The 17722-nt window shown below is 43.6% G+C and overlaps 1 protein-coding gene across 2 annotated transcripts; it reads left to right on the top strand.

The window, feature by feature from the left end:
- Window positions 1-1809: 1809 nt before the first annotated feature.
- Window positions 1810-16073, top strand: gyg2 (glycogenin 2). Of its 2 annotated transcripts, XR_005693741.1 has the most exons (10): window positions 1810-2165; window positions 4950-5088; window positions 7591-7765; window positions 8236-8398; window positions 11029-11155; window positions 12329-12515; window positions 13252-13371; window positions 13844-13892; window positions 13973-14104; window positions 14810-14924. XR_005693741.1 is itself a non-coding variant. In XM_040014858.1 (9 exons), exons 1-9 carry the CDS (start codon window positions 2159-2161, stop codon window positions 14927-14929), a joined length of 1170 nt encoding a protein of 389 aa, XP_039870792.1. In that variant the 5' UTR covers window positions 1814-2158; the 3' UTR covers window positions 14930-16073. The 2 variants fall into 2 exon arrangements, 1 of the variants encoding a protein (XP_039870792.1); XM_040014858.1 differs by lacking the exon at window positions 13844-13892 and having other exon boundaries at window positions 1814-2165; window positions 14810-16073.
- The last annotated feature ends 1649 nt before the right edge of the window (window positions 16074-17722 follow it).

The following is a 17722-nucleotide window of genomic DNA, read 5'->3' as shown; positions in this document are numbered from 1 at the left end:
TCATTTTAAATCCTTTTGTTGGAGTGCAGAGGCAAAGCTGTTGGACTTGTTTCATATCTAAATGCTTCTCTAGTTTTTATGAGAATACACATATTCAGGTAAAGACCGTACAGTAATACAGAGAAGATCCCCTTTGAGCAAGCGCTTTGGTGACGGTGGAAAAGAAGACTCCCTTTCAACGGGAAGAAACCTCCGGCAGAACCAATAAAAACGAACGATTCAGTGCAGAGAGGCCTATCAACACATAGTGAGTGAAGCAGAAACACCCAGTGCATCATGGGAATCCCCAGCAGCCTACGTCTATTGCAGCATAACTAAGGGAGGATTCAGGGTCCCCTGGTCCAGCCCTAACTATATGCTTTAGCAAAAAGGAAAGTTTGAAGCCTAATCTTGAAAGTAGAGATAGTGTCTGTCTCCTGAATCCAAACTGGAAGCTGGTTCCACAGAAGAGGGGCCTGAAAACTGAAGGCTCTGCCTCCCATTCTACTTTTAAATACTCTAGGAACAACAAGTAGGCCTGCAGAGCGAGAGCGAAGTGCTCTAATAGGGTGATATGGTACTACAAGGTCATTAAGATAAGATGGGGCCTGATTATTTAAGACCTTGTATGTGAGGAGCAGGATTTTGAATTCTGGATTTAACAGGAAGCCAAAACAGGAGAAATCTGCTCTCTTTCTAGTCCCTGTCAGGACTCTTGCTGCAGCATTTTGGATTAGCTGAAGGCTTTTCAGGGAGTTTTTTGGACTTCCTGATAATAATGAATTACAGTCGTCCAGCCTGGAAGTAATAAATGCATGAACTAGTTTTTCAGCGTCACTCTGAGACAGGATATTTCTAACTTTAGAGATGTTGCACAAATGGAAGAAAGCAGTCTTACATATTTGTTTAATATGTGCATTGAAGGACATGTCCTGGTCAAAAATGACTCCAAGGTTCCTCACAGTGTTACTGGAGGCCGAGGTAATGCCATCCAGAGTAAGAATCTGGTTAGATACCATATTTCTAAGATGTTCAGGGCCGAGTACAATAACCTCAGTTTGATTTGAATGAAGAAGCAGAAAGTTAGAAATATACACATAAAAACAGGAGTTTCTTTATGTTTCATCTAGTTTATAATGAAATCTTATGTCATATTCAGCCAGATATGATCTAAAAAATTTTTTGATGGAAACCACTCATTTCCATTTTAATTTCTAACCTCTAATATGGACTGGCTTTGTCGATGTTGCACCACCTATACACATACGGTTTCAACAAATGCGCTGTTATGAACAAAGAATGTAACGGTGACACACAGCGTTGCACTCTTACTGAGCTCATAATAGGCAGCTGTCACTGGGTCAGGTGGGCATCGCACTGGTCCTGGGGTTGGTTGTCACACCTGTGAGGTAGACATGTGAATGCTGGTGTCTTTTAAAAGATACATTAATGCTATCAATGATACAAAAGTCCATAAAATAGATGAGATTAGACTTTATTAATCCCGGCTTCCTCCGGGAGATGGTGTAGTGCGGTGCTGCAGAGCTGCTGGGAAAAGCTGCCACAGCCACATAAGTCATGAAATGCAGGATTTGTTCTCTTTGATAGAAGCTACATCATTAACGCACTTCACTGCTCATATGCACAGTTATTACTCACACTAAGTAAACTTATATCTGAATAAATGACGAGTAACGCTGTTTTTACTGAAGGAGTTCGTGTTGTGATGGCCAGCTTCCTTTTTGCAGCGGTTCGTTACAAACAGTAACAGCCCACCACAGAGTGGGGGTGTCGAGCCGAAACACCGGCTGATTGGTAACCTGTCACGCATGTAGAGTGAAAGGAGGGCGGTCAACAAAGGGGCATTAGGGCAGAGTGTGTTGCACAACATCAGTCAAAGCTTCCTTTGTGCTGGTTGAATGACCAGTTGAGCAAACAGGTAACCAGCAGCACCAGCAGCAGCCCAGTGTCACACGGTCGGGAGGAACAACTGAATGAGCTGTGGTTTGGTGGCGTTTCTCGGGATTTAGCCGCTGCTAACCCGGGTCTGTCCCGGGCCTTTGTGATTGGCTGCTCCCACAGCGCTGCAGGGAGACTTTCACACACGTGCCGCATATTCCTGATCTCCTCTGTGGATACGTGCAGCTGTCAGGTGTGCACAAAGCTTCTGTCAACAGGAATGTCGGGTAGGTGGCTTTTCCTTTAACACACATGATCTAGTCTTTATCACGTTATACTTTGTTCTACTGAGGAATCAAGTACGCGTCAGTGTGCGTGACCTTCTTTCAATTCAGTTTTATTTATACAGCGTCAAACCACAGCAGCAGTCGCCTCAGGGCGCTTTATATGTAAGGTAGAGCCCACAGTAATAACTCAGTTAACCCCTCCACAGGTTAACTTCATTAACTGAGTCGTAACTCGCTCAAGCTTCCACTCAATGAAAAACGGCGCAGTGTAATTCTGACATGAAAGTCTTTGCTTGCTGTTCCCCAACACTCTCCCACACAGTGAGCCGCGTGAAATGTGACACTCGTGCAGACAAAAGGTTAACATGCTTGTGATCTGACTGCATGCTCGGGATATTAAGCCATGCACACTCTGTGCTCTACGTGACGCGTGATTTACAACCACAATAGGAGTGTAACCATATATCCACGCATCAGAAGAACCAGCAGTGGGCTGTTATTTATTATTAAGAGTGTTCCCAGCAGAGGCCAAGTCTAAAGGTTATTAAAACATACTTACATTCACAACAGAACTTCAATCCTGTGTCCTGTCATTGCAGCCACTCTGTAAAACTACTGACCACCGCAGTGACTGTGGCTTTTACTGACACACACAAACAACAACAACAACACAAATCCCACCTAAAATACATCCCATCCTAAATGTACAACCACAGTTACCAATGTTGGGACTTTGTGTAAATGTAAATCAAAACAGAATGCAGATATCTTTAAGCCATATTTGATCCAAGCATCTCAGCTGTTTAAACGTAGAAATCTACTGTGTTTTTTTTTTTTTTTAAAAACAAAGTAAGTTGAAAACTGAAACCAGTTTGTTGTTGATGTTGTTTCTTGAAGATTCAAATGTTTTTAGATGGTAGTTTTCAGGCTGGTCAGCTCACAACCCAGACAAAGGCATGCCTTTCTAAAAACACAGCAGAAATAAAACGCACATCTGGACTCTGTGTGTGACTCTAAATCAGGGGTGTCAAACTTCAACGAGCCACTTTAGTGTTCGAGTAGTACAAAAACCCCAACAGACAAGAAAACAGCCACAAATATTTCCCAAAATGTTTTTTTATGTCAAATATTGTAAAACAAGCCTGTTTGCTCCTCCCTCTTCACTAAACGAATCCTTTCAGTGAACTACCAAACAAACACACTGGTCCTCTGTGTCTGTGCACACACACAGCAGCACTTGTGCTACACACTAGAACTAACACAGCCAATCCCTCAGCACGTTTGTGCTCTCTGCTCATATTGCCTTCATATTAAATCACTTATTTTAACAAAAAAAGTCACTTCAAAGGCCAAACTGCATTATAATTCTTCACTTCAAGATTTGGTCTGCAAGCAGGGGTGACGTGGGCCGCAAGTGGCCCCCGGGCCGCGAGTTTGAGACCCCTGCTCTAAAACCTGTATGTACTTTCAGCCTTGATGGTACCTTTGCAGAGCTGACCACTCCACAGGCATTGATGTAGCAGTTGACCAAAGTGCTTAAAGTAACCCTACCCTTCTTTTAATACTACGAACTCACATCAGCTTAGGTTACTTCAGTCTGTATTATGCAGTTACCCTTTCAGATTTGCATTTATTCTCATATTACGCTTATATTTATCTTCCTGCCAGTAGAGCTTCCCATGTTTCAGAGGTCCTTCTGCTACCGCCCGTGTATTGCTACCCACATTGAGAGGTCGTGTGTGCTGAACCTACTTTACAGTACAGGCCCCTGCACCCTGCACTACAAAGTGAATTTAGCTCATCTGTAGCAGTGACGATCTAATGATCAGGTTTGGTATGTTCCAACTACTCCAGAGACATTCTCAAATGGGGATTAAAAACTGGTAAAGAAGGTAGAAAATGTGCCAGTAAAATGCAACGCTGGTGCAAAATGCACAGATTGAATGGTGTCGTGGTGATTTTAGCGCACAGAGCGGTAAGATAAAACATTTTAGCTCCAGTTTATTATTTTATGGCTGAGTGTGCTCTCAGTGCTGCTGCAGATTTCTACACATCAGACGTGCTAAAACTTTAAAGCATCAAAGCATAATGGAAATCACTTTAGTTTATTGCAGATCACAGTGTAAACAATTTAAACAGTTACTCAATACAACAATATGATGCACAGCTGGTGCATTTACTGGTTCTCGTGAGGAAAGCTTGACAACAGGCACGTGTAAAACGTAGTGCAGTGTTCTGAACATGTTACGACTGGTTTTTTAAATTCTGTCAAATAACATTTTGAAAGGTACAGTTTCAGAGTCTGAACCTCAACATATTTTCCACTGAGAATGACCAAAATTAGTCTCAGTTGGTCTTACTAGAAGTGCATCTGCTTGATGTTAACCTATCATAGGCTCCTTAATAGGTCATTAAACAGTGTCTGGGGTGGAGTGCGTGGATTTGGGCCAGGTCAGGCCTGGATCTGTCCATAGTGGCTTTCTGAATTGTATTCTTTATTTAAAATAGCTCCTTGTTCCACAAAGATCCTGAAATATTTTAAATACTACAAGTAGTCTTTTTTTTTCTTTTCTAACATGCCTTTACTGATATCGCTTGTGAAAGGGTCACTGTTACTTAACTCTCAGTATGAACAGGGTATCAGGACCTCGTGTAAAAGTCAAACCATGCAGTGGTTACTTTTCCTGCTGCAACAAAGAAACACCAAATCCAACAAAGATTAAATGACAAACACACGTCAGCCGGGTCAGTCAGCCTGATGGGGTCTTTTTGTTCTTTCTCCAGCTGCTGAGGCTTTTGTGACCCTTGCCACCACAGACTCTTACTGCATGGGAGCCGCTGTAGTGGCCAGAAGTCTGCGGCGGCATGGAACAACTCGCCACATAGTTGCCATGATCACACCAAATGTCTCTGAGCAGTCAAGGTGGGAGAATGATGAACCATGTGTCAAACGTTAAAAGAATTTAGTCTCACTCCCTCATGTGTGCTCGAAGTATGCTCAGCCATTGTTAAATATCTTTTCCAAGGGTGTTTTCATCTTTATGCAGTGGCTCCAGAAAGCTTTTGTTCCACATTTTGTCCTGTTACAGCCCTATTCCAAAATATATTAAGTCTAAAAATCTTCATATGTATATAAGTATTCACAGCCTGTGTTTAATGCAGCTTTTGCAGCAATTACAGCCTCAGTTCTTTTCGAGTATGACTCTACAAGCTTGATGCATCTAATTTTGGGCAGATTCTCTCATTCTGCTTTGTGGAACTGATCAAACTCCGTCAGGTGGGAGATGTTGGTGCACAGTCATTGTCTGAGTCCTACAGAAATGTACATTCAGGTCAGGACACGAGAGATAAAGGGAGCCATCGGGCTGAAGAAGCAGTTCTATCAGGCTTGGTTAGCCTGTGGGACTTTGGAGCCAAGACCTCCTTAAACCCACTGACACGTCTTCTGTAGAGGACGCAGAGTCTTGGGACGGGTGGATGACTCCTCCATCACTGAGGCCGAGGTCACTGAGGCAGTTAAACAACTCCTTGGTTGCGGGGCCCCGGGGTGGATGAGGTTCGCACTGAGTTCCTGAAGGCTCTGGATGTTGTAGGGCTGTCTTGGTTGACACGCTTTGAAATGTTGCATGGTCAGGGGTGGTACCTCTGGACTGGCACACCTGGGTGGTGGTTCCCATTTTTAAGAAGGGGAACCGGAGGGTGTGTTCCAAATATAGAGGGATCACACTCCTCAGCCTCCCTGTGAAGGTCTATGCCAGGGTGCTGGAAAGGAGAGCCCACCATCCATTAGTCCAGGGGTGGGCAACTCCAGGCCTCGAGGACCGGTGTCCTGCAGGTTTTAGATCTCACCCTGGGTCAACACAGCTGGATCACATGATTACTTCATTACTAGGTCTCTGGAGAACTTCATGACATGTTGAGGAGGTCATTTAGCCTTTTTTTTTTTTTTTTTTTTTTTTTTTTGTGTCCCGTTTGGATCTATAGCCATCAGAATTGTTGTCTTAAGGCCAAGAAAGATGCCAAGCGGATTTATTTTACCAAGTGGATCGTCATGGCCTTGCCATATTGGTCCATTTGATTGACCTTTATTATAATTATGAATTTATTTTATTTTCAGTTGCTACAAACGGGACAGACATGACTGGAGGATAGGACAGGGAGAGAGAATGAAAGAAAGAGAGGGAGAGAAAGAAAACCAAAGGGGAGAAGAGACGGTGAGAAGGGGGGGAAGAAAAAAACAAAAAAAAACACCTGGGTCACCTGTATGGAGAAAAAAAAACAGAAGAGAAAGCAAACAACAAAGAGCAACATAATAAAAAAAACGGCACCATCACAATAAACTAGCTAGCAGTAGATATCAGTAGATACTAAATAATAAACGATATTGTGCAGCACGCAAGATAGACAGCGCACAATGTGCTTTGAGGCAGCAGCCAAGAAAGCTGTAGTCCGCGTCTGTGAATACCCGTGTGTACACCTGTGTGCATACCTGTGTGGATCAGCATGCTTGCATTCCAAAGGTTTCTCCATGTAACGATCTGCTAGGGAGTGTGGGGGGGCCACAGCCCCGTCCTCCAGGGCATGAAGCAGGTATGGAGGAGATCAAGACTCCAGACATCCAGAGGCCCCCAGAACACAAGAGACCAAGGAAGACCAACAGAGGGGCAGCCGCGCCACTGTCCCAGTAAGAGCTGAGGAGAGTCCCAGATGAGCTGTGATGCATCAAGGACACGTCTAAAACCTGCAGGACACCGGCCCTCGAGGCCTGGAGTTGGACACGCCTGCATTAGTCAAACCTCGGTTACAGGAGGATCGTCCCAGTTGCGCAAAACTGGACCAGCTCTTTACCCTCTCAAAGATATTCAAGGGTGCATGGGAGTTTACCCAACCAGTGCACATGTTTTGTGGGCTTGGAGAAGGCATTCCACCGTGGCCCTCAGTGTTCTGCGGAAGGTGTTTTGGAAGTATGGGCGTATCTTGCCCGTTTCTACGAGCCATCCGATCCTTATCCAACTGTTGTAAGAGCTTTTAAAAATAAATAAATTTGCATCCAGACTTTTCCATTATGGGTTATTGTGTGTGTAGAATTTGGAATTGGGACTGTAACATGAAAAATGCAGAACAAGTGAAGTGCTGTAAATACTTTTACTCTGGTCTGAACCAGGTGATGAAACTTGTAGTTGTGGTTTGGTTTCTTTTCATATAGGAAAAATTCAAAGTGAAGTAAGTGACCCACATTTGTCACTACATGAAGTAACGTTAAGTTGGCATACTGGCCAGATGTTATTGGGATGGGAGCAACAAACATAAGGTGAAATGGGAGCTGTGTGTGAAAATGTTAGGTGTCCCATTACTCTTGAACAAACAGGCTCTGAAGGTGCATCTGCTAAAAATCATATACTGACGTTTATGAATCGCCCGACAGACTCGCCCTTGAAGATGTGTTTGATGAAGTGATTGTGGTGGATGTGATGGACAGTGAAGATTACCACCACTTGTCCTTGCTGGGACGTCCTGAGCTCGGTATCACTTTCACCAAGATCCACTGCTGGACTCTGACACAGTATAGCAAATGCGTCTTTCTGGATGCCGACACTCTGGTGAGTTCACTGACACATGCCGATATGTCTGAAGCTGGTTGAGGGGAGGATCACAAACACTCGGGGTGGGAGCAGTGGGTAGCAGTTTCCCTTGTGTCCTTGTAGTGAAGGCACATTTGAGCCAGTCGCCTTCTCAGCACAGAGGAAATGGTGTCTCACAGATATCTTCAATTAGCATGGAAAAAGAGTTTGTTACAATAACAATAAAAACAAGAACAACCCACCTACCTACCTACAATATGTTCCTACTGAATGAAACTGATACCAGCTGAGGTGTTTCACAGCAGGCTCTGTAATGAGTAATGTTCTCATGCTTTCTGTAAAAAAGCACGTTTGAAGACTAAAACTTATTTTTTTATCCCTTATGACGCCTGTTTCTACACAAAGGTAACATGTATACCTCCAGATGTCAACTTAAGGTGGATGAAGTCTGTGTAGATGTGAGTTTAGATGACCTCTGGTCTCCTCAGGTGCTGTGTAACGTGGACGAGCTGTTTGACAGGGACGAGCTGTCAGCCGCTCCTGATCCCGGCTGGCCCGACTGTTTCAACTCAGGAGTGTTTGTCTTCAGACCGTCCCTGCACACTCACACCAGACTGCTGGATCACGCCAGTCGCCACGGCAGCTTTGATGGTAACACACGACTACACGGGCTCAGGCACAAGCAATGAGCTACAGTGCTTTGAATTCCAATGGCTCAACTAATTGGAGTCATGTGCTCATAGAAAGCAAGTCAATGATGTTTTATTCCCAACAAAAATATTCAGTCAGCTTTTGGTTTTGTTCTGATCAGGGAGAGAGCGGTGACTGGTCTGATTCAGAAATGCATTATATTATGTCAACCTAACCTCACCGGGACTTCAGCTATCTTAGTGAGGAACTTCATTGACATAATGCTTTCCCTAGCCCCTTACCTAACCATTAAAAATGAATGCCTAACCCTAAACCGAACCATAACCTAATTGCAACCCTGACACTAAAACCACATTTTGAGCCTCAAAAATGCCTTCAACAGGAACACACACACACACACACACACACACACACACACACACACACACACACACACACACACACACACACACACACACACACACACACACACACACACAGGCAGCCTCTGGTGGGTGTGGATCTCACAGTTAACCCTTTCACAATGAACTCTTGGACAGCTTTGCATCAAATGTAATGCACTGACATAACATCATGTTTGTTTTTTTTTTTTTTTTTTTTTTAACATCATGTTTTTAATGTGCAGGATCCTTTAGCACCTGCACACCTACCAAACTTTAGGAAGAATAAAATAAAAGAATATTGAGATTTTGGCCTGTTTTCAGCTCTTTATATCAGGACTTTGTTTCAAGGATTTTTAAAAAAATCAAATTCCTTGAATTACTCGATGAATCGTTGCAGCCGTTGAGCTGATCTGGAGTCCGTTCTTCGTACCTCGCTAAGTAAGTTAGCTGGATTTGATTGTTGACGATTTCGCGTGATCTTGGATCGTTCGGTTCCCCGAAGCTCATGCGGGACTTGCTGCCATAGCAACAGAGCCGTAAGCGTAAACCTGCTCGGGAGCAGGTTTACTTTATGTAAACAGGATTAGATCGCGGCCACGCAGGTATGTCCGCTTCATTTATACGAAAGCAACAGCGATATTTTACCACTGTTTTTCCATAAATAAATATTATCAATGTAACTAAAGATAATGCAGCACTTGATCCTGTTATTGATGTCACACAGATACATACAGGTCATTTCCTAAAAAAAGGGAAATGTACTATTAATCATTCCATTCCATGTATTTGATTATTTCAGATGTAAGTCATATTTTAGAGTAGTAATAGTAAATTACTTCGTGTAATCAAGATGGGAGACCACGGCTATAAAAGCGAAGGTGGATTTGGGAAGTCTGTCGCAGCCATGTCCTGTCCGTATACGCGAGCAGCCCATTGCGGAAGGTGCAAGATTGATAAGGAGAGTTTTCAGAATTCAGCGTATATTGCGGGATAGACAGGATCCTTTAGCTCAGCGCGACAGTGTGCTCATAGAGAGATATCGATTTTCCCGTGAGGATATTATTTACTTAACCAACTTGTTGACGAGGGGGTGCAGGACCACCACCTGTCTTTTTTTGCTCTGCCCTTTTCTTGGTTGCTGTTATAAACAAACAGATTATTTCAGGGTCTCTTTCCAAGAGACGAAAAGCAATATAAGTGATAAATATTACCATTCTGTAGGATATTCTTATATTTCACTTTTACTTGTTCCCATGTTCTAGTGGGCCCTGTCGTGGCTCTAATGTGAAAGAGGATATAATGTAATATAATGTTATATAATATAATATGATATAATATAATATAATATGATATAATATAGTGTAATATAATAGATTTACCCTACCGCCTACTGGTGTTGGCCAGAGGGGCCGATGGCGCGATATGGCAGCCTGGCTTCTGTCAGTCTGCCCCAGGGCAGCTGTGGCTACAACTGTAGCTGCCTCCACCAGTGTGTGAATGTGAGAGTGACTGAATAGTGGTATTGTAAAGCGCTTTGGGTGCCTTGAAAAGCGCTATATAAATCCACTCCATTATTATTATTATTATTATTATTATTATTATTATTATTATTATTATTATTATTAAATTACTTACGAGTTTAATTTGTCAGCAACTTTCTGCCAGCCCTCTCTCCTTGCTTTTGCACCCTTTGCAGTGTTCCCTTGCGTTTTAATTAAACTCTGAAACTCCTGAAATCCCTCAATCAAGAGTTCTTGCTCTGCTGCCGAAAAATACCGAACGCGCTCCTTCGACATTTTCGCCGACCAATCAAAGGGTTGCCGATCAATGTTTCTACTATCGATGCGTAGCCCCTGTTAAGCCACCCAGTGATCTCACATTACTTCATCCAGCTGTACTAATCGTCAACAGCAGGTGTGTTCGAAGAACCGGAATAGCGAGCTCAAAGTTAGCGCGATGGTTTGGTCTTGGATGTAGTAAGCGAGGTACGAAGAACGGACCCCTGAGGACAAATTCTTTGCTTTGATGCTTTGTTTATCAACTGCGGCCTATACTCAATTAATGCATGGAAGGATCAATAGGATACTCGATTACTAAAATAATGGCCGCAGTCCTTGTAAATGTTGTGTTGCTTTATTGTTCAAACCTGGGTAATTGTTACACAGTCACACAAAAAAAGGGGAACAAAAGATAAAAACCATACATTGAGTTTGTTTTATTGTGGACTTTGTTCTTGTGTGCTGACAGGAGGAGACCAAGGACTGTTGAACTCTTTCTTCAGTAGCTGGTCAGTGGAAGACCTCAGTAAACACCTGCCGTTTGTTTACAACCTCAGTGCCAGCTCGGTCTACAGCTACCTTCCTGCTTTCCAACAGTGAGTGTGTCTGCGCTGCCTGTGGTTCTTTTCCACTTAAAACCCACAGTTAAATATCTCCACATGTAAAGGCTAGTACCATAGATGGTCCTATAATGCATGTCATTGTTTTGGGCATAAATCAAACAGTTTTGTATCTATTGTCACAGGAGCATCATCTGCTGCCTGCATCACTGAGGTGAAAACATATTTGCTAGACGTGCAGTCGGCACTGAAATAAAACTTGGATAACAGATCAGTCGCTGACATCACTCTGAGAAATCTCTTTAATCTGGACTCCAAAATCTAGTTTTCTTCAGAGGTGGACTTTCTATGCTCGTCTTGTTGCTTTAGCTGTCCTCTTCCATCTGTGCAGGATGTGTTTGCACAATGCCGTCGAAGCAGAGCCGTTAAAGTTGACTCCACACGCCCTCACTGACCGTTCACCCTTGTGCTCAGTACAGAACTGCCAAGTTTCCAGACTCCTGAATGCTCCATGATATATATGATATATACCTGTCCAACTGTTGCTGTAAATGATCAGTCTTAATGCTGCATTTTTCAATGTGGCATGAAAAGCTCTGTATGAAAAATGCTGGCTAGAAAGCACTTACACATAGAAACGTGCTGGTGTGAATGAGGCAGTCGGGTAAAGTAGAAAAGTGCTGTAGCAGAAGGCCACCAGTCCATAATCCTGTTGGTGTGAATGTGTCCTGGTGTTTTCGACAACGCTTTGCTTCTTTTTCATCTCTGTGTTAGTGTGACACTTTTCAGCTGGTCTATGAAGGCGACCGTTGATTGGATGCTGCAGTTATCTGGCTTGAGTGTGTTTTTAGTATAACATCTGTAGTATTGTAGTGTACCTTAATATTAGGATCAGGAGGGTTTTTAAGCCCTGCACGTTTTCTGTTGTTCGTTTTTAATTTGAGCTAACTGTGCATCTCTGCATTGACTGTGAATGTAGTCTTACAGTCTGAACACAACTGATAGAGTTCTTATGAAACGAGAATAAACTGACAGAAAACAAACGGTGACAGCTGATGACGCTCCAATGAACCTTCTGGAACATAAATATAGGTTTGAGGAATTGATAAACTGGGAAATACTCTGAACCGTGTGGGTTTCAGTCTCCTCTGTGTTACTGGTTTTACAGCCACAGTTGGACATGTTGGAGTTACAGTTTTGTTCTTGCAGGTTTGGCCACAATGCAAAGATCATCCACTTCCTTGGAGCAGACAAACCCTGGAACTCGCAGGGAAACAGCAGCTACTCACACAACATGGAGCAGTTTGTGTCTCTGTGGTGGAAGGAATACCTTATTCACACAGTGTCATCTGCTCCAGTTGTCCAGCCCAAGCAAGAGCAGAAGAAACCACAACAGGTAGGAATGTGCATGAGGGCGGGTAGGACAGTAAAGGTTTAATCGGGGGAAACGGAACAGGTGTGGGACTCACTGGTGGGTGGAGGTCCAAAGTCACACACCAGGAGTCAAAGGGAGGGATCTGAGTGGGACAAAGACAAAAATGACATCTGAAGCTAAAGATTGGCTTTAAACAGCAGCAGACGTTACCAGCATGAGTTACAACTGAGCTATGCAAACGTTCACATGGGATGAGCCATCAGTCTGATAGTGAAACCCCCGAGATGTCTCTGCTTTACCATCATGTGCCTGTGTAGTACAGCAGCTCACAGGTGGTGTCCTTGTTAGTAAACCAGTATCACTGTCATGATGTTGTAGTGAAGGCACCAGACTGGCTTACTCACACTGTCTGGTTTAAAGCCGATGCTTTGTTGAACTCATGTAAGGATACATTGTCCCCAGTTTGCTGGATTTTGTTTCATTGTGAAGAGTGTTGCTTTGCAGGAAGTCGACCATTTGCCACATTTGGCAGATGCTCTGCACATTTTCTCTGCAGCCGCTCCAGCACCAGTTTTCTCTGCTGACTTCTCCCTCTGTAGCTGAAGATTTGTCAATCTGTCACATAAGTTGCTGCAGAGTTTGGCTGCAACATGAACGTGGCAGCTAGACGTGTCAGATGGCTGTGCAGCGCTGGTCTTGGTTGTCAGCCCAACATTTACTATCCTCCTTTTTTTTTTTTTTTTTTGTCTTTGTGCAGATCCAAGAAAGAGAAGCCAAGATGCCGTTTACAGAAAACTTGGACACCTCGAATTCACTGCTTGCACATTTTTCTCCTCCTCCTCCAGAGTACCTTTATTCACAGTCTGAACCAGCTGTGGTAAGCTGAGACTGACATGCTGATCTGTATGTTAAGCTCTTGGACAGTTTCTGTGTTTTGTTGAAGCATCATTTTTTGCTTTTGTTTATTACTAAATATAATTGTCATAGCTGTGCATCTCATGAGTCAGAGTAGGGGGATTAACTACTTTAAACACAAGTCAGACTTTTCCTGTAAGTACTCATTCGATATAATCTCTTATCAGTACATTAATTAGCTTAATGAATAACCTTATTAGCTAGTTGTGTTTTTCATATATCATAGTAATGATTGTAGTAGTTGTGAGTATTTCAGCCTGACTTCATTTGACTCCAGGAAGAAAAAACACAACAAGACAGGGATACAGCCTGCTGTCTGCCACAGGCCTCCGAGCTTCTCGTTGTCTTTGGTCATTTGTTTAATTCATTACAACTTGATGCACTGTGTTTATACAAGCTTGTACGATTAGTTTGAACAACCACATTCCCTCCAGTATGATCACAGCTATGAACATGCATCAGCAGAGTTATCCCCACGATCAGGTGATGTAGAAGCTTTTACAGCAGCGTACGGCACATGCAATCATGTTTGCTGTTTAGTAAAATGATTCCTGCGTCTGCAGTGTTCCCACACAGATGGCACACAGTTGGAGGAGGAGTCGAGATCGTCTGAGGAGTCAGAAGCTGAAAATCCACCTTTGGGGGCAGAAGGCTCTGAAAGCAGTGACGTTCCTGCAGACACGGCTGCTGATCCCGTATGTAGTCCTTTAAACCATAGAAGTATGAATTTACAGCTGCCAAATTTATGTTCTGTAAAACAATTTATGTTGTAATAATCTGCAGATTTTGCTTGTCAACAGAATCGCAAATGAAACCGTAATTATGTCATTCCTTAGACTAGTTCTGACGGCCCCTCAGACGTAGTGTGGAAATATTAGCACGTTCTCCAGGCTCACAGCAACTTAAAGGTTTCAGTGGGGAGGTGTGTCTGAGCCAGCGCTATGCAGGGCACATTCTTTCAAGGCAACACTGGTTGCTCAAAACCGCACAGAGCACATGCTGGTGGCAGTTATCATTTTGATTTGGTTTACTTACAATATTTCAGATCGATGTTTATTGTACCAGTTGAATCTGTTCGGAATGAAGTAGAGCTACTGCACTGGTTGAAACGTCCTTTGACTGTCAGTGTTCACTTAAATGTGTGGCACAGAGTAGCAGACAGCTTGTGAAAGCTTCACTTGTGTTGCCAGAACATGATTCATGGAGCGGTGGTTTTGTTCTTTTTAGCTACTGTGATACTCCTCTCCTCTTCACAGACGATTCACACTGACTCTTTGTGTTTACACTGTGGTGTGTTTGTGTAAGAATTCAAATCCGGCCAGATTTCAAAACGAGACTTCTGTTAAATGCATCTATATGGAATAATTATGTGATGTTTATTTCCCACTTTGTCGTGGCAGACACCTGCAGACACCGAGCCGCTGGATCACCGCAGGCTGTGGGAGATGGGACAGGTGGACTACCTCGGCAGAGATGCCTTTCAAAACATCCAAAGGATGCTGGACCGCTTTTTGGATTAAAAAATGTCAAACTTCATCAGCCTTAGTGTTTCCATGTTCTGTAGTGTGGTTACTAAAATGCTGGGGTTTGACAGTTTGCATGCCTTAATACATAGAAGGGCACACAAGTATTTATAAAAACTGAAGTTACACACAGTAACACGCTTTTTACCTGTTTACTTACTGATTTATTTATTTGAGCAGTCTGATAGACATCTACATCGTTCATAGATGGTTTTGTTTTTAAAGTATCTCCCCTGTGCTGCTTATTACTAGATGGCCCAGTCAGGACAGAGGAGAGCTAGTACCCGTTTTAGTTTCTGTAGTTTTCTTTTCTTTTTGTTTTGTTAACCTGTGCTTTCTTGGTATTGTGCTGGACTAGTCTTCATCATTCTCTGACAATGACCACAGGCCAAAACCTGTTGGTCAAGGATCAAAGCTGTTCTTTATACTCCAAGTGTTCTTTGGACCCTTGTTTTTCTCCATGCACCTTGGAAGTAGGTGACGCTGTGGCAGGAACAGCCTTTGTGCTGGAAGTGGCAAATGCAAAATTAATATTGCACGTGAGAATCATAAAAATATGATATAGATAGTTTAATTGGAAACTTTAAATTGCCCATAGGTGTGAATGTGAGTACAAATGGTTGTCTCCTGTCTATATGTTGGCCCTGCGACAGACTGGCGACCTGTCCAGGGTGTACCCTGCCTCACGCCCTAAGACAGCTGGGGTGGGCTCCAGCACCTCCCGCCATCCTGAAAAGGATAAGCGGAAGCAGATGGATGGATGGATAGTTTGAAGTTGACTTTAAGTATGCACTTGGCTTTCAAACTTGGATCATTTGAACACCAAAATGCAAGATGTCATGCTACTCATATCCCACAGAGTCATGCAAACTTTGATCCATTCTTTTAAGACGGTCCTTATAAATAATGAAAATCCATAGAATTTACAGAAATTCTGAACAAGAGTGACTCCAAGATGAATAGGTTGTAAAACCTTAAAGGAAAAGACCAAAAAGGCAGATGCTTGACTCCTGGAGTCTGTCTATACACATGCTTGTTTAAATATTTAAACCTTTAACACTGGCACTTGTCTGGTGATACCGCTAACACTCACTGATGGCTAATAGATGTTTTTCCCATTAAAAGTGGTTGCAGTCCTTGAGTTGGTTTTAAATGACTTTTGATATGAATGATTAAATAATGACCAAATTCTACATACGTCAGCACTGACACGATCTGACCAGTACACACACAATGAAAAGGCCTAATGTCTCAGAGTAGTGGATGAGAGGACCTGCAGCTCAGCCATCAAGGTCTCGTTCACTCAGTGTTGACTGGAGTGGGCTCCAACCCTAACCCTGTCTCCCGATGTCTCCTCCACTCTCATGAGACTGCTGGGAGATGGAACAAGCCCTGTGAGCGCACACACTCTTTTCCTCGATGAGCTCAGCTGCCGCTTCATGCCAGCAGCAGTGATATGGACACAGCAAAGAAGACCTGTGGCCAATACCTGCAGAACCATTCTTTTTTTTTGGAGGTTGTCTTCTTATTGCCAGTGTACTACGGTGTCATTTTTGTGCCTCTATTCTGAGCACACTTAAAGAATTGTGCAAGTACAAATGTTGCATTTTGAGGAGAAAATAATTTTGAGCAAAGAAAAGTTTAATTTGAGCAAACAAAATTCATTGCTGCATGCAAGAAATGTATTTGAGTGTTTGCTATTATCCATATACACACACACAATAACAGATCTCTGCTCTCAGTGTGTCGTTCTCGCTCACATCATCTCTGCTCTCTGCACGCTCAACTCTTTCTGTGCACTGTTATAAATGTGCCACAAAACCAACCAATCACAGACTTGGATGCAAAACTTATGATTGGCTGTTTTGGTCTCCAATCAGCTCCCTAGCTACTGCATTCAGGAAACATGGTCCAGAATGTAACCAAATCCATTTTCGGTTAGTATTGCAGCGTCCCTCCGACAGAAGACGGAGACTATCGTTATTCTGGTTACCTGGTGTTATATTAGGAACACTAACACAGGCTACTGTGTGCCGTAGCCAACGCCAAAACAAGAGGGAAAAACGCACTCTCTTGAGTCAAAACAAACCCCCAACTTGCGCTCCTTTTTCCCTGCAAACACACACAACAACATTCTCTAACACCCCCAAACACTCTCAGCCAACCACACACATGCTCTCCTCCAGACTCTGCCATTGGTAGATGATCTGATTGACAGGCCAAACGGCCTCTAGACTACTACACATTCAAGGATACTCAAGGATAGTCCCTCGCCGGGCGGATAAAGTCTCTCAGGTGGCCTGGTGGTCTATGGTGCCTCCTCGGGCGAAGGTGCCACATCTGAAGCGGCCATAGGCCCAAGGCTCACGGGGCTCACTGTAGGGGGAGTCACAATGGTGATGGAAGAGTCTGTAGGGGTGGAGTCCAGGTCTGTCCATGCCCCGATAGGGGGCCAGTGTGTCCTGGTGCAGGGCGACCTTCCTTCCCCTTGGGGGGTAGTTGTACCCTGTACACCACTTCCCCCAGGTGTTCCAGAACCTTACAGGGCCCAACCCAGTTACTGTCCAGCTTGGGGCATCTGCCCTTTTTCCTCCGGGGGTTGTACACCCAGACCAGTTCCCCAATGTCAAAATGTCGGCCTCTGGAATGGATGCCGTAGTTCGTCTTCTGCCCCACCCCCGCACTTATTAGTTTCCTTCAAGCAAAGTCATGAGCAGACTCCATGTGATCCTGGAGCTTCCTCGCATAGTCAGGACCTGGTTGATCCTCATCAGCATCAGAGGGTCGGTC

The sequence above is a fragment of the Simochromis diagramma genome, unplaced genomic scaffold (genome assembly GCF_900408965.1).
Source record: "Simochromis diagramma unplaced genomic scaffold, fSimDia1.1 OVJJ01000165.1, whole genome shotgun sequence".
Classification (NCBI taxonomy): domain Eukaryota; kingdom Metazoa; phylum Chordata; class Actinopteri; order Cichliformes; family Cichlidae; genus Simochromis; species Simochromis diagramma.
This window is presented reverse-complemented; position numbering and strand designations above follow the sequence as displayed.

Coding starts and splice junctions, on each gene's coding strand:
- gyg2 (XM_040014858.1), top strand. Junction 7,766..8,235: donor TTCTGGATGCCGACACTCTG/GTGAGTTCACTG, acceptor TGGTCTCCTCAG/GTGCTGTGTAACGTGGACGA. Junction 12,516..13,251: donor AGCAGAAGAAACCACAACAG/GTAGGAATGTGC, acceptor GTCTTTGTGCAG/ATCCAAGAAAGAGAAGCCAA.